The sequence below is a fragment of the Elgaria multicarinata genome, chromosome 3, assembly GCF_023053635.1.
Source record: "Elgaria multicarinata webbii isolate HBS135686 ecotype San Diego chromosome 3, rElgMul1.1.pri, whole genome shotgun sequence".
Lineage (NCBI taxonomy): Eukaryota > Metazoa > Chordata > Lepidosauria > Squamata > Anguidae > Elgaria > Elgaria multicarinata.
Genome location: NC_086173.1, coordinates 70,785,275 through 70,807,072, shown reverse-complemented (window position 1 = coordinate 70,807,072; position 21,798 = coordinate 70,785,275). Strand labels below are relative to the sequence as shown.

Below are 21,798 nucleotides of genomic sequence, written 5' to 3'. Positions count from 1 at the left end.
TATAGACCTGGTCACCATATTTTGGAAACTTCATGTAGCAGTAGGACTGAATTATAATTTAATTTTTTTATGGTTTATACTTTTAAAACAAACATTCAACTGTAAAATATAACAACTTAACGATTACAATTAAGGATATGTCCCATGGTTAAACTTACATTGACTCAAACAAATGCAGGTACTGTTCATCTCCACGGCCTCCTTCCACTTCATGATCCAATTTTAAAATAATTTCATTTTCAAACTGTTCAGAGAAGAGAAGGAAAATCATTAAGTATTGTACACATAATTTTTTTGCATGAGACTCATTCTTATACCATCCATGGCTTTATAAGTGCTCCCCATATGCACCTCCAAACTGGGAGTGCCATTCCCTCTCCCACATGGTGCTCATCAGATGTGTTGGGTTGCAACTCTCAACATGAGGAGATGCTCTAAAAAAAGAGAAGTCGGTAGCCTGAAGTTATTTGTCATCAGTTTTTCACAACCCCACAATCACCTCTGCATATCATATTCTCCATCCTGTCTTCATGGTTTATCTGCTTTGGGAGAATGGGAGTTTCACTTGCACTTTCTGCCTCCTTCGGGAGGATGTGGCGTTAAGGCTTGTGAACCTTTACTCCCAATTTCTCTGCTTTTTGGTTATTATTATTATTATTATTTATTTATATAGCACCATCAATGTACATGGTGCTGTACAGAGTAAAACAGTAAATAGCAAGACTCTGCCGCATAGGCTTACAATCTAATAAAATCATAGTAAAACAATAAGGAGGGGAAGAGAATGCAAACAGGCACAGGGTAGGGTAAGCAGGCACAGGGTAGGGTAAACTAACAGTGTAAAGTCTGCACAACATCAACTTTTAAAAGCTTTAGGAAAAAGAAAAGTTTTTAGTTGAGCTTTAAAAGCTGCGATTGAACTTGTAGTTCTCAAATGTTCTGGAAGAGCGTTCCAGGCGTAAGGGGCAGCAGAAGAAAATGGACGGAGCCGAGCAAGGGAAGTAGAGGCCCTTGGGCAGGCGAGAAACATGGCATCAGAGGAGCGAAGAGCACGAGCGGGGCAATAGTGTGAGATGAGAGAGGAGAGATAGGAAGGAGCTAGACCGTGAAAAGCTTGGTTGAAAACTGTAGAGCCTTAACGTTGTTTTGTAAATCATAGATTTTTTGTTTAATGAATATTAACATCTATTCATTCATTCATTCAAATAATAGACTTTTTAAAAAAAACATGTTAGTTTATATCATGAGATCATCTGCACATTGTAATAAAATAATTTGAAACCTCATATATTAATATTTTAAACTAAAGGCCAACTTGCTTGAATACTGTTCAATCCATGGAGTGCAGAGATTTTTAAAAACACATGATAGTGTATATCATGAGATCATCTGCACATGGTGTGGGCAGCGCTTAATTGGGTCCACTTGGTGAAGGGCCAAGAACAAATAGACACACAGGCATAGCTGGGATAATAAATTGCCCACAACTTTATTGACTCACTTGAATAAGTTTGGTGTAATTGAGCAGCTGACTGATTCCTCTTCCCGGCCCGCATGCCAGGAGCACTGGTACTGGAGGAAGGGCCAGGGGCACACCAAGGCGCAGACCGCTAAGGTGAACCCCTTTCCACCACCATGGACTTGGCCAGCTCTCAGCCCCCATGCTGGCCTGGTCTTGGTGCCATGTCCCTAAGATCCCTTATGGGAATCCTCACCGTGGAGGAGCAGGGAGCCCAGTCCTGCTCCCATTATGACAAATGTTATAAAATGAAGCATCCACAAACAATTTACTGATAGTCCAGATCAACTTATTTACGATGGAATTAGTCTTGCAATGGGAAAGAAAAATTTCTGCACAGTCTTTGCCAACTGGTGTGCAGGTAAAATTCCTTCCCAGCCCCATAACTGGCAACTACTTCTGCCGCTGCGAGACATCTTAGTATCAGGAGTGGGTGGGTGGGGAAGTCAGCACTGCAAGGTCTGTCTTTGGGAGCCTCAGGTTGAACTGGAGGCAGAACAAAGGAGAAATCTCCCTCTGCTGGCCCCACCCGATCATCATGCTGACTGGCTCAGCAGCCCCTTACTGGGAAGGAGATGCTGGGGCTGTGATGCTGCTGCAGCTGTGCAACTGCTCTTTACCAGCCTTTCTTCCTGCATTGAGCAGGGGGTTGGACTCGATGGCCTTATAGGACCCTTCCAACCCTACTATTCTATGATTCTATTCTGCTTGCCCCCACAATTCATTGTTCCCCAATAAGGAGGCAACTCAGCTTGTAGGAAAATAATTTGGGGCCTCTTATATTAAGATCTTAAACTAAAGGCCAATTTGCTTGAATACTTAATGCTTTCAATCCCTGGAGTGCAGAGAAGTTCTGCATGCACTGAATATGCACACAGTGAAATGGATGTGTGGCTCCATGCACACAGCTCAAAACGCACCATTCAATAAACACCAGCCCCTTTATGTTTGTGACAGCTAATTCACCATACTTATCCCAAAGTGGTTGCATGAATCGCTCTGGAGTTCTTGCAGTGCCATTTTTTATGGAATGTGGGACATACGTTTAATAATTAAAGTAAATATTGTATCCGCCCCCCTAGATTTTAGTTCTGGATTATAGAACATATGGTTGGTGGGCTTCATTATAACCAAGAGGATAATGGAGCGGCACATTCACTGGCAAGTTGTTAAAATGGAATGAAACTAAAATGGCTTGCACTGACTCTTGCAGACCAAGAGAATATGTATCACAAAAAGGCAAACTACATAGATAAGTGGAACACAGAAATAAAAAGAAAAATAGAATTTAAGTTCAATATAAATAAAGCTGAATATATAATGGAAGCAGGCAAGTTTTCAGACTAGAAAAAAAAGACACCACCACCCCAACCATTTAAATATTTAAGAGTATTGACGGCTAACAGCTTGGTGAATATGGAATTAAGGCAACATTACAGAATTAAATTATTATTATTATTTTCTTTGCCAACCAGTCTCCCTCTTAAAGTACTACTGTAAAGCCAGAGTGTTGTTTTACGGGGGTTTTACGGGAGTGAGAAACAGAGAAAACATACCTAATTCTAAATTATGCTGAAAGCAAAGATAGTTTGGAGCAATAAGACTGATGTGTGGAGGAAAGGGGTTGCTTTGAATTGTTGAAGCTCTAAATAGTAATGGGCAAATAAGCCTTGTGGGATCATCTCTGAGCAAATCTCACTTGGGTGACAAGCCATTGGTTTTATAGTTTAAGGTCTTAAAGACTTGTGACTTTTATGTCTAGAGGTCACTGATCTGGTGCCTGGCAGCATTTATTACACACCCATGCACTGAGGAAGCCTATCTGAAGAGATATAGAATAGATTGTTTCTTCTGGAGATTTGCCCTTTCTGTCAGTGCCGTTTGATGTGCCAATGAACCCAAACAAGCTGGTTGTGAAATTATTTTGCTTCAAGCATTTTTGCCCAAATACAATTCCAGTGAAGCCTGAAAGTTCAAAGTTTAAACAACAAAGGTTGACAAGATATCACTTTACTCTCTGCTTCTCATAATGTTCAAATGATAATACAGACTTCATGGAAAAACTATGAGGCAGCTACATGTTTGACAAGCTTCCCCTCTCCCCCACATTGAGGGCACAATCCTATGCATGTTTAGGCAGAAAAAAAGCCCTTCAACTTCCAGCATGCCCCAGCCAGCCATGGTGGCTGAGATATGCCTGGAGTTGTAGGACTTTTTTCTGTCTTAAACATGCATAGGATTGCACCCTAAGGAATTTAGCTCAAACTGGAAGTAGATTGAAAAAACAGCTTGATGTCCATCATGGCCCAGTCTTGCTCAATACTTCAAAAAACAACTTAAGGGAGCCCAGTGTATTCAGTGTACTGATTTGTAGATGCACAAAATAGGGTGTATCTAATGGTACCTGTCCATCTCTGCTGGAGGATTTGATTTCTCTTCCCCCATGCAGCCCCAAATCTGCTCTGGAAATTGGGAGACCCTCTGGAGCAGATTTGGGGGTAGCCCATGGAGTACAAGAGGGAGAAGAAGAAAGGGAAGTCCTATTACACAAGCGGAAGTCCACTTGTGTTTAAAAAAAACACACAGAATGAGTTAGAGTTTAAAATCATGAAAAGAAGATTTAAAGGGTGAATAAGCAGACCTAAGTAAGTATAACGCCAGTACCACATAGTTTTATTTCTAAACTGTAATGGGTTAGCAGTGTCGTGGGCTATGAAGTAATGTTTATGAAAAGGAGGAACAATGTATGAGTCAGCAATGTGACACTATCTTACAAAAAGAAAAATGACTTGTCATCATGTGCTAATAAAAACATCATCTCCAACACATAAGGAATAAAAAAAATAACCCTCTGTATGGCATGGATTAGGCCTTAGAATATTTTAGTATTCCTAGAATATAAAAGGGGTCAAAGAATAGCATTGGATCATAACCGGTTTGAAATCCCAAAGTGGAGGTGGAAGAAAAAGCTTAGCATAGGAAAAAGATTAAGGGTGGGGTGTGATCGAATAGAAGGCTGTCTGCATAATAGAACACTTCAAAGGGGAATCATTTATTCAGATTTATTCAGCACCCCTTGTCCCTAAGGCAGGACAAGAGGCACCGAGTTTAAGATTTAAGCGCTCTTATAGAACTGCAAGAACAAAGAGCCAGTGGAATATAGTTGTTTTAGGGAGGTGCACAGTCTCCTTCTATGGAGGCTAAAACCATACAGGATAAACATTGGAGATGCTCATGATTACTAATTTAATGAAAGGTCATCCGTTGCATTGTGCCTCCAGTGCATAAATGGAAAATAAGTCTTTCCGTTTACTAGATATGGAAGTGATGAGAACCCCATGTGCTTGTTAGTTACTTACATAGAATGTAAGTAATAAGTTAGTTACTTATTAGAATGTAAGCCTATGCGGCAGGGCCTTGCTATTTACTGTTTTACTCTGTACAGCACCATGTGCATTGATGGTGCTATATAAAATAATAATAATAATAATAATAATAATAATAATAATAATAATAATAATAATAATAATAATAATAGAAGCAGGCATTTGAAATGTGAAAATAACATCAGAGAGTTTTCTTTGGGGATAAAAGTTTATTTTCTTGTTACCCAAACCATCAAGAATATATTAACTCAGTGAGTACAAGAGAGAGAAGAGGAAGGGGAAGCAGTCAAAATTAAAAATTCAGTTGTATAGATACAAACCACAGTGAATCAAACACACCAACAAAAAAACTTCACGACCTAAAATAGACATTTTTGTTGCATATAGATTAGTACTTCCTTGTTAAATACCATATTGCCTGATACCTCATGTAGAAATCTCCATTCAGGCAGTAATTGCTGACCGAAGATATATGTATGTTCTCTTCGCTTTATTCATTTTCATCTGAATAGTTTAATCTGTAGTATTTGCTCTGAGGGGAGCTAGCACTCAGTGGGTCTCCTTGCTGACTTGCAGTGGGCTGCCCGCTCATAATGATAACTGTGGTACTGAGTGGAGCTCTTCCATCATCCACCCTTGTTTCTTGTGCCAGGAACAGCCTCACCCACTTTGTAATTCTGCTGTACATCCCTCCCTCAACTGTTCATTTAAAAAAAGTTGTCTTACTAGGGTGGTCACTTATGAATTGCCAAAAAAGAGGAAACACATCACCCAAAACGAAGATAAATGTTGCGTAACATTTACATATGGATAAGCTCATTTATGTGTACAGATGAAAATTCAGAAAGAATTGTAATTTAAATAGAAATACACTACATCTCAACATAGTGGGGGAGACTGAGACTGTGGCCATAGCTAGACGGGGTGAAATCCTGGGATCGTCTCTGTGTGTCCATCCCTCCCTTGCCCCAGGTTCTCGCCCTCCCCTTTAGCCTCAGTTTTTCCACAGTCTCAGGCTGAGCCCAGGACCGCGGAACGTATGGCCGGGCACTGCGGGTTGACCCGGCTCCTCATGATTCCTCGCGAGGACCTGGGCACTGCATGCGCAGCACTCCTCAGGAGTGCTATGCCCATCAGGGGTAGGGTTGGGGGAGCAGGGAAAATAATTTAAATTTAAAAATTACTTACCTTTTGAGCACGAGCGTTTGTGCGCTGCTGGCCCTTTAATAATAATTTTTAAAATGGCGGGCGCGACACTTCTCCTTCTGAGGTAAACAGAGGAGGGATCTTGCAATAAACACATCATGAGATCTTCCCTCCTCCGTCGCATGCTAACAGGTAGGTCTAGCTAAGGCCTGTGTGTCTGGTCAGTTTTCAAGACTCCGGATCTCCCTTCCTGACATGCTTTACCTTTCAACCAGACTTGCAATGTACAGCCCTTCAAACAGACAGAGCCTTCAAATAGAGGACTGCCTTCTGTAAAGTAAGAGACATAGCCACCCTCTGTCTCATTTAGAGACCATCACAAACTAGGAGCCACACATTTCGTGCCTTTGACTACCACCTAAACGTCCTTAAAAGTACCTGCCGATCAGTGCTATACCTCTATCCCTTGGTCCTCCTCTTCCTTTACCTTTGTCCTTAGTTACCTAGATTGTACTATTACTAGACAGGAAACATGTCACTTCTATGCTCTGCTCAGCTCTTCAGATATGCTTGATGTGATTAATTATCCCCTTCCATCAACAATGCCTATACAAAGCACCTCCATTTTCTTGGGCTTTCTTTTTTTGTGAGGCTAGTTGGATTTGATTATTGATGACCAAGCCTTCATCATCATGATGCCTCTGTGTTCCCTCAAACTAAAAATCACTTCAGTCACTTCTTACATAGCCATGTTATTGTGCAATATTCTGAGTAACTGAATAAAGGACAATGAATTTCTTCTCTTTCACTTGCCAAATACCACCAACATGTCTGTCTGTCTCTACCCATTAGGTCTAGAAGCACTAGGTAACATGCCCAAAACACTGACCATAACTTTCCAGGTTGCTAGTGTGTAGCTTCTCATTGATACTACAAGCCTATGTTACTACTAGAGGCTATGGTATCTTCCAAACACAAACCTTTGCCAGAAGTAAAGGTCAAACCTAAATGAAAGTTCAGTACAAACCAGGAGAAACTGCAAGTGGAGTCAAACGAGGGATGGAAAGCAAGTGGGCACAAAAATGGGCAAACCCTCCTAAACCCATATTTCTTTGAAAATGCTGAGGCTTTAAATGACAATAGATAACCCTTCTCTTTCTTTCATATGAATATTAATTCTAACCTAGAACTATCAGCTGCCATCCACTCCCTTGGGCAATAGACTTTTCACAGACACACCTTCCTATGAATTCTATCTGGTTTGTGTCCCTCTATCGTATTTATATTCTCCCTCAAGTCTGGTTTCTCCCTTTCCTCTTCTTCCCTGACTCTGAGGCACAGCATGTCAGCTGTTCCCGTGACATCTGCAAATACCTAGACATCTAAATTTCATTTTGATGTTCTTGGCCTGTTATTCCTTTGCTGGAGTGGCAGCTGGAGATGCAGCCAAGGGAAAACAGGTGTCCATGCTCTCACCCAGTGCCAGAGGGTACCAGCGCGCTGCCAGACATTCATCCAAGGTAGCAATAAAGTCCAAAGCATATCTGGCTCCTATAGACTCAGTCCAGCCTGTGTCACCAACTGTTGGCAACAATCTGTGCGCCATTTGTGAGACATTCTGCTCATTTCCCCAGGTCCTGCACTACTTCTCCATAGGTGAATAGGGAGGCAAAAGACCGAGACTGAGAATGATAGCTATAACTGATTCCTTGTATATTTGGTTTTCACAGGACCTCTCCAGATATCCCAGGAATGGCTGCAAATTGTCTTCCTCTCTGTGCTATTTAGAAACAGTAGCTCCTTTGCGGTTGAAGCTTGGCTTCTCTTCTTTTTGGCTGTTTGCTTTGGTCCATGTTTGGTCCATGTTTGGAGGCTTATGCAGGCACAAATGACAGCAAATGAGATGGGAGCACATATATTGCAGTGGCAAAAGGATGCTAGAAATAAACCCACCACCGCAGCCCAAAATTCCCCATATCCCCCCTTCCCGAGTCTATTGCACAGAATGCAAGAAAATGAAATTAAACGGAGGTACCCTCACAATTTGTTTGATTCTATTTTGTTTCTGTTTGGAAGGATGGTTTCCCTACCTGCATAACCATAGTGTCCAAGTACATGCTACTCTGAATGTGTAGCATTTGGCATTTCTTTAATTAACCAGGGGGGATTTTTACTGCACCACATGGCAGGGGAGGTTTATCGCTTGCCTCCCCAAGCCGTGATCAAGACAATACACCCCCCCAGCCAGCTATGCAGCTTCAAAAAAAAAGAGGGGGGGAGGTTCCATTGGCACCAACGGGAACTTTTTTTAAAGTCACATATCCATAAGTCATTGTGGCTTTTCATCCAAATCATAGCTGCAAAGAGAAGGGATAAACATCCTTTGCCCATGATGCACTGCAGTCCCAATAATAATCCCTTCCCCATGATGCATTTGGAAGAAAAACCAAAGATGTAGCTGCTGCACACTACGTCTTCATATAATATTAACTTGGCCCTTAGGCACAGTAAAAGCTTAAAGCAGAGCTCACACCACCCCCAGCAAGAAGGACATAGTGAGTGGATTCTCTGTCTAACTAGCAGAGGTGGCTGTGTCACAGGATTCTGTCCTTCTGCCTGGCTTGATGCCTGGGGATTGGGCCGGATCCATCAGGGAGGTAATGCTGGTGGCAATTCTGAGGTACGACTTGCCCGGCAGGCTTGAGTTTCCCTTTACTACGAAAGCCAGCTGTTCCTGTGCTTGTACTGCCTCAAGGCTGACGGAAATGATGGGAGCCAGGGGATTAAAGCTGAAGAGCAACAGCTACTGGAAGAGATGTGAACATCTTCTTCCCTTGGGCCAAAACTACCTATAAAGGATCTGTGGAAAATGTAATGCCAGAAGGGGAATATACACATCTCTTCCACATCTTCCAATTGCTTGTCATCTATCTTCTTCTCAAATAGACAGTTATTATACCTTCCAACATTATATCACAACCAGTTATTGACATGGGTGTTCTTATAAAGAGACCACCTGTGTCATGGGAAACAAGAGTTCACCATGAAACCACATCCCATCAATGAACATTCGAAGTCAGTACTTTTATTCTTGCTTTTCTAGCAACTGCCAGGAAATAAAAGAAATTTAAAAATCTGCTCACAGCTGGTTAAAATATGTGATGGAAATTTTGAGTGAAGGATTTAAATAGAGATCTGCAACATGAAAACACGTCGTTTACCAGAATCAAAATAGTATTCTGCCTACGAATTAATCTTTTCTAAGCCAAAGACAAATCTTTTTTTTAAAGATAATCTTAAACCCATGTTTATTTCAATGATGTTTAATTTGTGCAGCACAGTTTACCAATTTTCCATCCTAAAAATAGTTTTGAATAGAAGACATTGGATCTTTCCCCCCACTTCTGTTGTTGTTGTTGTTGTTGGCAGATGTTTTATCAGATCACCAAATTAAACCTTTGCTAGCTCATTCAGAAACTATCCTTTCAATAGGAATATTATGATGAAAACCCATTTCACTTGGTATGTGGACCTTTGAGCTGGCAACTCTCTACACCCTTGGATTTTATGGAAGGAATCAAAATTGCCAACATGTGCGTGTATCTAATTTCTACCAGTATTATCTGGATTAAGGAAAACAAAACCACACAAGGCACCATTTCTAGAACGAATAGGATTTTCATTAAAAATGTAATTGAAGGTAAAATATTTAATATCTTAAAAATCGTGATCAATCTCAATGATGACTTGTAGTGAGCTAGTCTTTTTATAGCCTTTTATAGCCTTTCACAGACACAGGTGTGTCTGTGAAAGGCATATTTTGGGGATTTAAAGTGCGTCTGGCTTAAAAGAACTTTGTTGTGACTTAAAATACCATTAGGATATTTGCAGTATGCTGAAGCAATAGCTCGGTATGTTAAATGGAAGACTGGAATGCTCCCAACAAACAGATCTACTCATAGTACATTCAGGCTGCTTCCAGTATTCCCAGTGAGAAAGCATTTTGCAGCTATTTCATATTTTCTTTCTTAATGGATTGTCCACAATAAAAAAAGACAAAAGAAGTAGTTGGAAAATACTTCACCTAAACCCCTATTAAAATTTTATGAATGATGGCATGATAAAAGCCTTGTTTGGAAACACTCTGCCTATCATTTCACCTGCATCATCACCATCACCACCATCATCATCATGATGTTTATTTGTATGCCACTTTTCCACGGTAAACCATGCTCAGAGTAGCTCATAACATCATTTCAAGATGCTTCACTACCAATTAAAAGACAACAAAGTTTACATCATCAATATATATATATATATATATATATTCTTTTTTTTTCTGTGTATCATTTGATTTCCCGTTGTTCACCGCTGCAGAATCTGCTTAGATGTGAAGCAGATTGCAAATATTGTAAATAAATAATTATACAAAATATTAACAAATAAACAAATTTAAATAATACATCGATGTTAAGAGCCTTTCTAGATGAGGCCTTAATTGCGCGCTCATGATTCCTCAATGAAGGAACCTGGGAGGTCCTTTACATGATGACATCAGGGCCTCTCCTGGCTTTGCAACCATTTCAGCAGGGCTTTTTTCTAATGAACATCTGGTATTTTTGTGAATGGGGGTGTGATACACTAGTGTTTTCACAATTACACTATACTAGAGTACCACCTAGTGGCTGTGTAATGAAGCCTCTAGAAAGGCAGCGGAACAAAAAAAAGAAAAGAAAAAAAAAGAAAAAGCCATACAACAGCATGCTCCATCCTGCCCTCCTGCCCTTGCTATGTCTTTTCACCCCTTTTTATTCCTATACTTGGGCTGGCAAGTTCATACTGCAAACACTCTAGGCCTATGCAAGTGTTCAGATCAAAAAATGGGGAGGGAATATCAGTGCATATATAGGCCCCAATACCAAAGTCCCTATCTCCTCAGTCTCCCCATTTTGCTGATAAAGGGTTCCAGGTTGTAGAAAAACATATTTGTACAAGTAAATGTAAGTAGATGTTCCCTTCAGATCTCCCCACACAACACTAGAACGTTGGGGACTGAGGGGTGGGTCATAATGGGGATGAAGCTTGTTTGCACACCCATTTCCTCTCCCCACTTTTAGCCCTTACAAGACCAGGCTGAACATCTACATAGGGCTTCTAAGTCCACCACAAAGAGACTTAAATCACATAAATGAAAGAGATGAAATGAAATGAGTTAACGGCATAAGACCTAAGAAAACTGTCTTGCATTGAGGTAAGCCATTGTCCAACTTGTCCAATATTGTTTTCTTCAGCAGCTGCTGTATAAGATCGACAGCACTGGTCTTTTTCAAATGCTATGTGAGATTCTTAAACTCAGTCCTAGACCAGGGACTAGCCCGAGGGCTGAATTCCAGTGGTGGGTGAGGCCAAAGAACAAAGGAGCAAGGCCCAAAACACCAGCATGTTGTAGCTTAAGCTCTACTTGTGAGTCACTAAGACTTAGGACAGGCATTTCAGCCTTTAAGAATGAGGGAGAAACTGTACAAAAGCCAGGAAATCACCAAAATGATTGGTAGGCAAGGAAAATGAGGCATTGCCATCTTGGGAATCCCAGAATGATGGATTGGGACCTCAGGTGGGCTGGATTTGATCTCTTTGCCTAAGGATCTGAACCTCTGTCCTAAACCTTATACATGCAAAGCTTATATTCTAGCACTGAGCTTTTCCCCTCCCTGGGTGCAGATTTAGGCAACTTATGTGATATATGTTTTTTATGTTGTGATATTGAAGGGAACTAACACCTGAATTTTAGCAACTGAACTGTGTGTCTACATGCAACATATCATTTCCTAGACTCTTCAGAGGTTATCCTTGTGAAGCACTTAGTTTGAGTTACACATTTCAAGATTTGGGAGGGGACGGAGGGTTTCTACCTGTTTGTTTGCACTAATCCCCAAGAGAAACAATTATAAGCCAAGAATAAGAAGCAGTAATTAAAAACGGAAATAGAGAACTATTAAGACAAGGGAAGAACAGATGCAGCGAAGCAAAATGGTTTTGAGTCTTGGACTTAGGCCAAAAGCTTTGTGCTGTGCTACAAACAACAATAATCCCACCTGCCAGTTTGTTCCAGGCTCAACTGATATAATCATGATGTCTTAAATAAAATGCAGTGCACACATGTGCCCCAGCCATAAACCATGCTGAATTCCTCTTTCATCAGAGAGAGTAAATAATGAGTAGTTAATAACAGTCTTTCTGCATTAAGTCTACCAATAGATAGAGCCATCCTTATGAATTTACCATGGTCTGCATCACAACTGCTCTTTGAACCCTCAATTGTGATTCAATATCCACTGCGCTAGCTGTCAGACAAAAGCTGCTCAATGTTTTAAAATCTAATGCATAAGCAACAAATGTGGCAAATTAATCAATACAACTGCATTGCGTAGACTAACACACACATATAGAGATCAGAGTGCACCAACTGTAAAAATGGGTGGATTTTGTGGTGGTTTTGTTTGTTTGAATCCTAAGTGGTCATTCTTTCCCTGAGCAGCTCACAAAATAAATGGACGAGAGATTAAAGTGAGAAGAGAGAAAATTACCCCTATACAGGACCAGAACCAGACATGTTGTGGTGTATGTGGGGAAGGGAGGGTGGCAAGGATGTAACGTATAATTAAAAAGCATCCAGAACATAAATTCGGTAGCCCAATATGTTTACATTTATTCTTAGAGTGCAATAAATTAGGATACTGCCTGCACACTTTTCCTTATCTCTGTAGAAGTAAAAGGGCTAGAGACTCACTTGTTAAAACCAATGCTGAAAATTCAAATGGGACCAATTCCGCACTGTTCCACACTACAGTTACTACATCCCTGGGGTTGTCTACACCAGCCATTAAATCCCGGCTGGTCTCATGTGGGTCCCTGGCAATTCATATGACGCAGAGGGAATCCTGGGAGCAAGTAAGGACAGCCACAGGCTTTCCGCGGGATATTGGGAATTGCGGAAAACCCAATGTTTTCCGCAGTCCCAGGAGCATCCCATGGACCGCGGGTGGTGTGGTCCCGCTCCTGCCCCTTCCTTTTCTCCCCACAAGTAGTGGGGCTCTGAAAATGGGCACAGAGCTGTACGGGGAGGCTCCATGCCCATGGGAGGTTGGGGGGAGCAGGTTCAGGTGTTGTTGTTGTTTTAAACTTACTTTTGCAGTGGAGCGCAGTTGTGCTCCGTCTCCCCTGTTTTAAAAAATGTTGGCCGCAACGTCCCTCCTTCCTTCCGGGACATCACACGGCCGTCAAGATGCTGGGGGAAGATCGCGGAAGCAGGTAAGCCCACGATCCTCCCCCCTCTCTCCCTCTACACCCTTAGATGTAGACATGCCCCCTGTTCCTCCACACAGCAGGGTTTTTGCAAAACTCCCTTCAACATTGTTTCATTCGACTACATTTGTTGCTACATACCTTTCACATCCATATAATTAATTTCATTCCTTGTCAAATGGGCCATATAATGAAAACTTTGAGGTGTTTTCTGTTTATACTTGGCTTATTTGAAATTCTATGATTCTTTAAGGATTGCTCCTTAGATTATACTTTTCAGTTGAATGATACGTTTGTGATAGGAAAAGGCCAGATTAAGTCAGGTTTGATCAACTTAATCTTCCACATCTTCATGCAAAGTATTAAGGCTCTTTCCCTTCCTTCTATATAATATTCACATTTCCACAGAAAAGGTCAAGTGGTATCTTTCTGCGGTATACATCCATCTGTTGCTGTTGTTGTTTAAGCATAATGGCAGTTATACCGACAAATGCAACACAAAACGTGTATCACCTTTTTGAATTCTCCAGTGTTTCTATGTTCGCACAGCATCATGTCAAAGAAGATTGGGATGGTGGCTTTCCGTAGCTCAGCTTCAGGGATAAGGGTCATTTCTAGGATTGGTCCAACCATCCCTGGAATAAAGCGGATTTTATTCTGCCCTGAAACAAAGGGCAAAAGAGAACATCAAAAAGGGGAGAACATTTATAGACAGATCATCTGTAGCTATTTAAATACTGTTCAAACATATCTGTTCCAATAATGGGCTAATAAGTACTTTTCTTCCTGGGTTCATTAAAAAAAACTTTTAAGCAATTGTTGGTTCCAATCATTGTCATTCGGAAAACAAATGATAGGTACTTCCAAAAGAGCAACCAATGCATTCTCACATAGGTTCTATAGATCTTCTACTTTCCACCCCAACACAAGAAACATGTGATGATTTCCAGTATGGCAAAAGTACTGACTCAGCCATAGCTCAGTATGAGGCAGCACATGATTTACATGCAGAATGTCCCAGGTTTTACCACCAGCATCTCCAGGTAGGCCTGGCAAAGAATCCTGCCTGAACCCCTGGAAAGCCAGGGTCAATAATACTAGGCTAGATGGACCAATGGTCTGACTCACTATAAGGCAGCTTGCTATGTTCCTTGTGCAGGAAAATCACAGGCTGCATCATTCTGGGCAATTGCTAATAATATGGGTCTTCAGTAAATTACCAAATCAGTATTTAGGTGTGTGTGTTTTCCAATCACAGTTTGGTGCGTTCTGAACATTCTCTACCGCAAGCTTTCCATCTCTTCATCCGGGTATTAAGAACTGGTGCCATGTAGTGGGTTAAGAAAATGGATGATGACCTGGATGCTTGTGGTTCAAATTCCAGCCATGAATTTACATGCAAGCCACTACCTCCCACCCTCAGCCCACCTCATGTATATAATAATTGGTTTTCTTTGCACAGATTTAGGAAGTTCTTTGAGCAATTTGCAAAAAGCATAATATATAAGCAATTATAATGTGAAATATAGTGCTTTACATTATTATAGTAGTGTTATTACTGTCATTGTGGCAGTCTTACATAGAGCTCAGTTTTGCAAGACCTTACACCTGCACTGCTGCAGTAGTGCATTGACAATTCAAGATGCTGGTTCTAATAGCAATTCAAGCAATCAAGTGAGACAGCCAAATGAATGCAGACTTTCACACACATTCAGTGTTCCAGTTTCAAACATCTCACCGCTGAGGATGCTTGGAAAAGAAAATAATTGGGAACAATATTTTTTCTCACCCCTTCCCATCAGAACCAATCTATCAGAGAACATTTTACAGTAGCCATTTGACATGTTCTCTTGTCTTCGTCACAATGGACAAAACCTAGCTGCCTTCTTTTCTGGATGAATAATGTCAACCATTAGAAAGCTCAGAATAGAAATAGTGTCCTGGTAACTCTATTATAAATTGGCTGCACAATGACTTAAAAGCCACATGAAATAGGGAGCCTTAGGAGACATTTGCAATTATGACAGACGATAAAAAATGAAGAAATGAGGTTGCAAATGTCATCCCTGACAGAAAAAAACAGGGTTTGAATATTCCTCAAATATGGCTTTTTGCAGGCCAGAATAAAATGCAGAAAGGCTCAAACTATTTGTCAGCTTTTAATATCCACCCTCTAGCAGTGCTAAATAATGCCTACTGTTTCAGAAAAGGCAAATGAAAAAAAACCACCACAAAGTTGTGGGCTGCTTTCAGCTTGATTTACAGCATCACAGATTGTCAGAAGGCACCATGTCATGCAGCAGAAGAGCACCACTTCCATGAGTAAGCTGGACCCTGTTTTTCAAAGCCTAATTTCTCAACTTGTAATCTACAGAGCTGCACACTTATATAAGTGGAATGGATAATAGGGACTAATTTAGGTGCTCAGATATCTTAGACCTCCCACCCCCACCAAGTAAATGAATATCTCCCACTGTGGAGCAAATAGCCATTGGGGGTGGGATTTGCTTGGGGAAATGGTGCAGGGAGACCCCTCCCCTAGCACAGTGGTCCTGATCTCTCCTTTCTTCTCCCCCTCTCCACCACCAGCTGTTTTTAACCTTTGCTTAAAACTGTGGAAGATTTTAGTTACTTAGACACCATTTATATGCTACACAGCATCTAAAAGAGTATTGATGGACAAACTGAAATGTAGCTAAATACAGATGTATTGATTTAGGCAAATAGGGATTGTGTATAAAGTAATTTACCAGTAGAAGATGCTAATAGGAATGGTAAAAGAAAAATGTGTTAAGTAAACACTTTTCACCCCCTGGAGACAATCCTACATAACATATATTGAATGTGGCACTTGCCCTTTATAATAATAAAACTTTAAAACTTTAGTGGTTTTAAAAAAAAACATTTGTGAAACAAGAATCGTGTTCTTTTTCTTTTCAATTGGATATTAAACAGCTGCTTTCACAATTTTCATTGTTGTTGTTGTTTTAATCTCACATTAGTAATTTGTACACAAAACACTATTTGTTTTAGTATCCTGCTTAGAACCAACTGAAATAAAAAGTACCGTCGCATCTGGGTGCAAAAACACTAATAACAATGAACAACTATAAAAATTAGTGTTCATTCACTAAATTATTTCTTCACACATCTGTACCTAAGAAAGAGGATTCTCCATTTGCACGGAAGAGAATAGGCACATTTAAAAAATAAAAGTTTGTTACCTAGCTACTAAACACAACCGCAAGTGGCAGGACACCTACGTAACTACTGTATTTCTTCGATTCTAAGATGCCATCGATTGTAAGATGCACACTAATTTCAGTACCACCAACAGAAAAAAAGCTTTGATTCTAAGAAATAATAAACACACCCGCAATTCTAAGATGCACCCCGTTTTTAGAGATGTTTATATGGGGGGAAAGTGCATCTTAGAATCGAAGAAATATGGCATATTGCACAGGAACATACACTGAGGCTGCAATCCTATACACATGTACACGAGAGTAAGTCACATTGAAATTAATGGGGCTTACTCTGAGTAGATGTGCATAGGATTGCCCTCTTGCTGTAAGTGGGCATCCTTAATACATTTGAATTTGCCCTTTATTATTACTTACCCTTGACTACTTTTTTTTGCCTTTTAATTAAGTGGAAATCCAGGGCTCAAGTGTTAACAGGGGGCACTATGTGTTAAATTCAATGTCACACTAACGGATGTCCACCAGTTCAAAGGCACTTTCTCTCTCTCTGTTCCCCATTACAGCCCTCTGCACCACCTGAAAATCTGCTCTGTTTCCCAGCCCTCCAGAGCAGATTTTCAGGGGGTGGGAGGGCTGTGGAGAAGGGGGAATTACCTCCCCCTCACAGGCTGCTTCCAGCAGCAGAATGACACCACTGGATATAGCCATATATGCTGTCCTTTCAGTACTTGCTTTCTTTTGTGATGGCTTCTTTTGCACACACATGCACACACACTGCGAGAAAAGCATGAAAAGGCCAGAAAACATCTACCATAAATTATCATTATAGCCTGAGCCAGCTCACAGTTGAATTCCTGGCGACTGTGGTGTAATTGAATCATGACCAAGCTTAGATGTTTTCAGCCCTGCTCCCCACCCTTTTCACTCCTGCACAGGCTTGGACATCCAAGTACTGTTTAATTTGAGTGGGAATTGGGAATCCAAAAACCCTATCTGCTTCTGAATAGAACACATTAGTCCTTCTGAATTGCATATGTATGAAGAAGGCAAAGGGGAATGCTAATGTGATAAGGGGAATACAAATTCTAAATGAGTGGAACTTTTTCATCCAGGGGTGTGTGAGTGTGTTTGCTAGATACAGATCACTGCAAAGCTTACCACCAGCCCCAGTATCAAAACAGATATCCTTCTCTCTGGACAGGAGCTCATTTTCCTAAAATGATTCCAAGGCATGGAAATTGGAGGCAGGAAGGCAATGCCCTCACTGTAAGCTGACACCCAAAGTGAACTAGTTCAGGATGGACCACATTAAGGTCAGCTTTGTGAAGTTGGCCAAGTTTGAAGACTTGCTGGGGTCCACAATGTGCTAACAATACCTTTTGCTCTCTTTCCCTTTCACTATAAATGGAATTTCTTCAGTTACACATCTTTGCACTACGAAGGGACTCTTTCCCCATCCTTCCACACGTTCCAGTCTCATAAGCGCATTCACACATTTAGAAGCTTTTATGCCATGTATGTTGCTCCCCACCGCATATACAGACAAACAGACACACTGCAAATAGGAGTGCAGGCAATTAGTAACATAATAATAAACCAAGTTTAATCAACTTCTCATCTTATTAGAAATGTCCCTCCAATTGAAGAGGTTGGTGAACAGCTGTCTTTCTGACTGCACTTACTTACCAAGTTTGTACCACATATCACGGATAGCAAAGCCAATTAAGCGTCTCATGTCTCCATATCTGTAAGGGAATACAGGAGACATTACCTTTATCAAAGCTTTGTTGTGTAAATAAGAAGAAAATACAGTTTTCAAATCATTAAAAAAAAGACTTACTTGTTCAAGATCTTAAGGCACTTTGCATGGGAGAATTGTTCTAGCTGCAAGGAATCCTGGGTGATAAAAGCCACTGCAAGATGAAAATAGTTGTTCCACAGCTGTAAATTAAGCAAAAGACAGAACACTGAATAGTTGTAATGGGTTTCACCTAAAAAGGAAGGTGATATTAAGCTGTGTGAAACCTTAATAATTTATTAAGGCAACCAGCAGAAGCAGTGCAGGGTTTTAATATTATGCGAAGTTGTAAGCTGTTATTACCTTGCAATTAGAATAAAGGCAAGAGTGTGATTTTTTATACCCGCTGGCCTACATTCCCTTAGTAACATCAGAAGATTAATATGGGGTTCATTAGCTAATAACAATAACCACAAGTTACAGCATTGCCTGTGAAATTGTGCATATCCCAAATTAATCACAACTCCCCAGATCCAAACAACCAGTGTAATTATATTTTGTTATGGTGGCATAAGTTAACCATAGCTTTGTAGAAAGATAGAAGAAAAACAACAAAGCTTGATTTTGATGAAATTAGGTTCTATAAGAACAAGCGTAAAATATGGCCAAGGATAACTTTATTCACAAATGCCTTAGTCCCATGGCCAACATGTCTAGGCGTGGGGAGGCCGTTGCAGGTGGGGATGGAGGTGCACTATTGGCAACCTCTACATGACACTACTGAGGAGAGGAGGGGATTCAGCTCCATTTTAGCCGCTCTTGCCCCTCCCTTCCTCCTCTTCAACATCCCGCTCTCTCCCTCCTTCTGTGCCTGTAGGCAGTGTGGGCTTGCTGGGAGCCGAGTAAGAATTTTTTGCTCATCATCTATTTGTCTCAGTTATGAGTTTTTCCGCCTACTTTACGCTGCAAGACAGGTTGGGAGTAATAATTAGGATGGTCTGGTTCACTGTTTAACTGTTTCGGTCATATTTGGCTGGTAGGCAGGTATGTGCAGGCACCTTGAGCAGGGTTAGGGTTGGTGAGCATTCAGAGGCACTGTTGTGGTTATGGGTAATGTCTGAGGCTACCAACTCCTAGGCTACTAGGAGTTTGGCGGCTTTATTTATTTATTTATTTATTACATTTTTATACCGCCCAATAGCCGAAGCTCAGCGTTGGCTCTAGCTGGTGAGACAAGGATTACCTTTGAGGCCAACCTTCCTCACCCACTCAGAGTTTTGCAGCACGAAGCGGGGTGACACCGTAAGGCCTCCCTACCCCAAAAGGGGCAGGTCTGAGAGATGGTGAAGTTTCAGGCACCACTTTACATGCTGTGAATGCCTCACCCAATTCAAACAACAGCATGATGACGGTTTAGAGAGGATGCCCACTTAGGCCTATCCCCTTTGCAGAACTTTCAATAAAATGTGGCCCTGTTTAATTCCACATCTGTGCCTCGCCTCATTATTTCCCAACCTTCATCTTCCCGCAAATCCTCCCTTTATAATTCAGTCTTTCAAAGAGCTCTGAAATCTGATGGCTTGTCCTCATAGTAGCTGAATAGTTATTTTATTTTTTTCTCCAAGGAACACAAGTTGGCGTATCTGATTCTTCTCCTCCTCCTCTCCATTTTATCCTCACAAGAACCCTATGAGGTATTTTAGGAATGAGAGTCAGTGACTGGTCCAAAGTCACCCAGTGAGCTTCATGCCAGAGTAAGACCTAAAATCCAGATCTCCTCAGTCATGACCATTAAACCACATTGGCTCTCCAGATGAATTGATGGAAATCCTGTCTACCTTCCTTCTGTGAGGAAAACCATTAAGATATACTTTGATGGAATTGTTGGGCAGAATTTGTCCCTAGTTTACTGCATCACTGTAGAAATGTCAAAATTGGCTTCGTGGTGATCAAAGCAGTTCTTCTTTCGTGCCAGAAATTCATAGAAATAGTGATGTTTACTGTGAAGATTCTTCTATGGAAAAGGACACCCAAAGTTGACCCTGTTTTTGAAATCTTTCAGTAATCTATACATTGCGGGTAACATTTATTCCCATATAAATATATGCACTTCCATTGACAACACATACATTAGTTGATACTGTATATGTTATGCCTTCCTACAGAGTAATCTCATTTTAAATACAAACACAGGACAGTCTGTCTTTATAATATTAATGTCTAAACATGACCCCAGCTGATTTACCAATCTAGAATAATTGTAACTCCAAATAAATTGACTCTGGATTTTGCCTTATTAAAATATATAAAAGATTACATTCACTGCCATGTACTTCTGAAAAGGCTCTGGAGAGACTGTAGCTAATGATACAGGTGACACAGACATTTGCATTTTAAAAAATAAATTCCCTTACTGAATGGAAATACACCATTATTAATCACTGACCATCCAATCTTTCCCCATATTTCCTAAATGTACATCTGTAAAGGCAAATTACAGCTACAGCTCTGGCTTCAGTTTATTGAAATGAGCAGGCCCTGTTGAAGCAAACCTGGATATTTCAAAGGCAAGGCAACAGTCAAATCTCAACTGATATTTGGGGTTTCAGTTGGTAGAGCAAGCTGCATAGAAAGAACTTGGCTCCCATTAGATGGACACCTGAGGGAAGTTGTTTGAGGACAGGGCCTCAAAGCATCAGCTAGGAAGAAAATCATTCTACATCTTGTAGCGCCCCCCATACACTACAGTCAATATCTTAGAGTGCCTCCTCTGAGGGAGGTTCAGAGAATGGCAACAACGGACAGAGCCTTTTTGATGGTGCCCCCACCCCACACATGTGTAATGCTCTTCTCAGCGACACCCATTGTCATGTTTTTGGCACCAGGCTAAGACTTTCTTCTATTCCAGAGTATTCAATGGCATATAAGGGGCTTTGTAATGCATCAGTCAGAGTGTTTCGTTGTCACTGATATTTACATTGTTAATGGGGTTGTGGTATTTTAGTGGATTTTTTTTTAGCTGTTTAAAATTGTGTATGTGTTAATCTTGTTCTAAGTCACCTTGAGTTTTTTTAAAAGAGAAATATAACAACAACAACAACAACAACAACAACAACAGCTGGTATGCAACAGCTGTGCAAAGCACTGGCCAGTGCTGACCTGGCTGAAAATGAGGTGCAGAGAGGCATGAAGAAATGTGGATGGTCAAGTCTTTGCCACTTAAAAATGGGGTTCAACATCTTACCAATACTCTGACTTTTGGAACAGGCTCTTTCAAGTTTCTCGTTTGGTTAGAATCAAGGTAAAAAATACTAGTCAGTTAGTTTGGTAAATCTTGGTAGCCTCTCCATCACATCTTGAATACATGCCCCAGGAGGGCAACACACCTCTCAATATGAAAACATTAAAAAGTTTAAAACAGAATAAAACTAGGTTATAACCCTTAAGTAAAAGCCGTGCAAGAATCTTAAAACACACTAACACATTTTTTAAAGCCTAGGA

At 40.7% G+C, this 21,798-nt stretch overlaps 1 protein-coding gene across 1 annotated transcript in view; it reads right to left on the bottom strand.

Moving 5' to 3' along the window:
- DOCK2 (dedicator of cytokinesis 2) overlaps nucleotides 1-21,798 on the bottom strand; it is a 317,141-nt gene that overhangs the window by 56,076 nt on the left and 239,267 nt on the right. The window contains exons 31-34 of the mRNA XM_063120569.1: nucleotides 18,400-18,500; nucleotides 18,246-18,304; nucleotides 13,870-14,018; nucleotides 159-244 (exon numbers count right to left, since the gene is read on the bottom strand). Coding sequence (XP_062976639.1) covers nucleotides 159-244; nucleotides 13,870-14,018; nucleotides 18,246-18,304; nucleotides 18,400-18,500 — 395 coding nt within the window. The remainder of the gene's footprint in view (nucleotides 1-158; nucleotides 245-13,869; nucleotides 14,019-18,245; nucleotides 18,305-18,399; nucleotides 18,501-21,798) is intronic.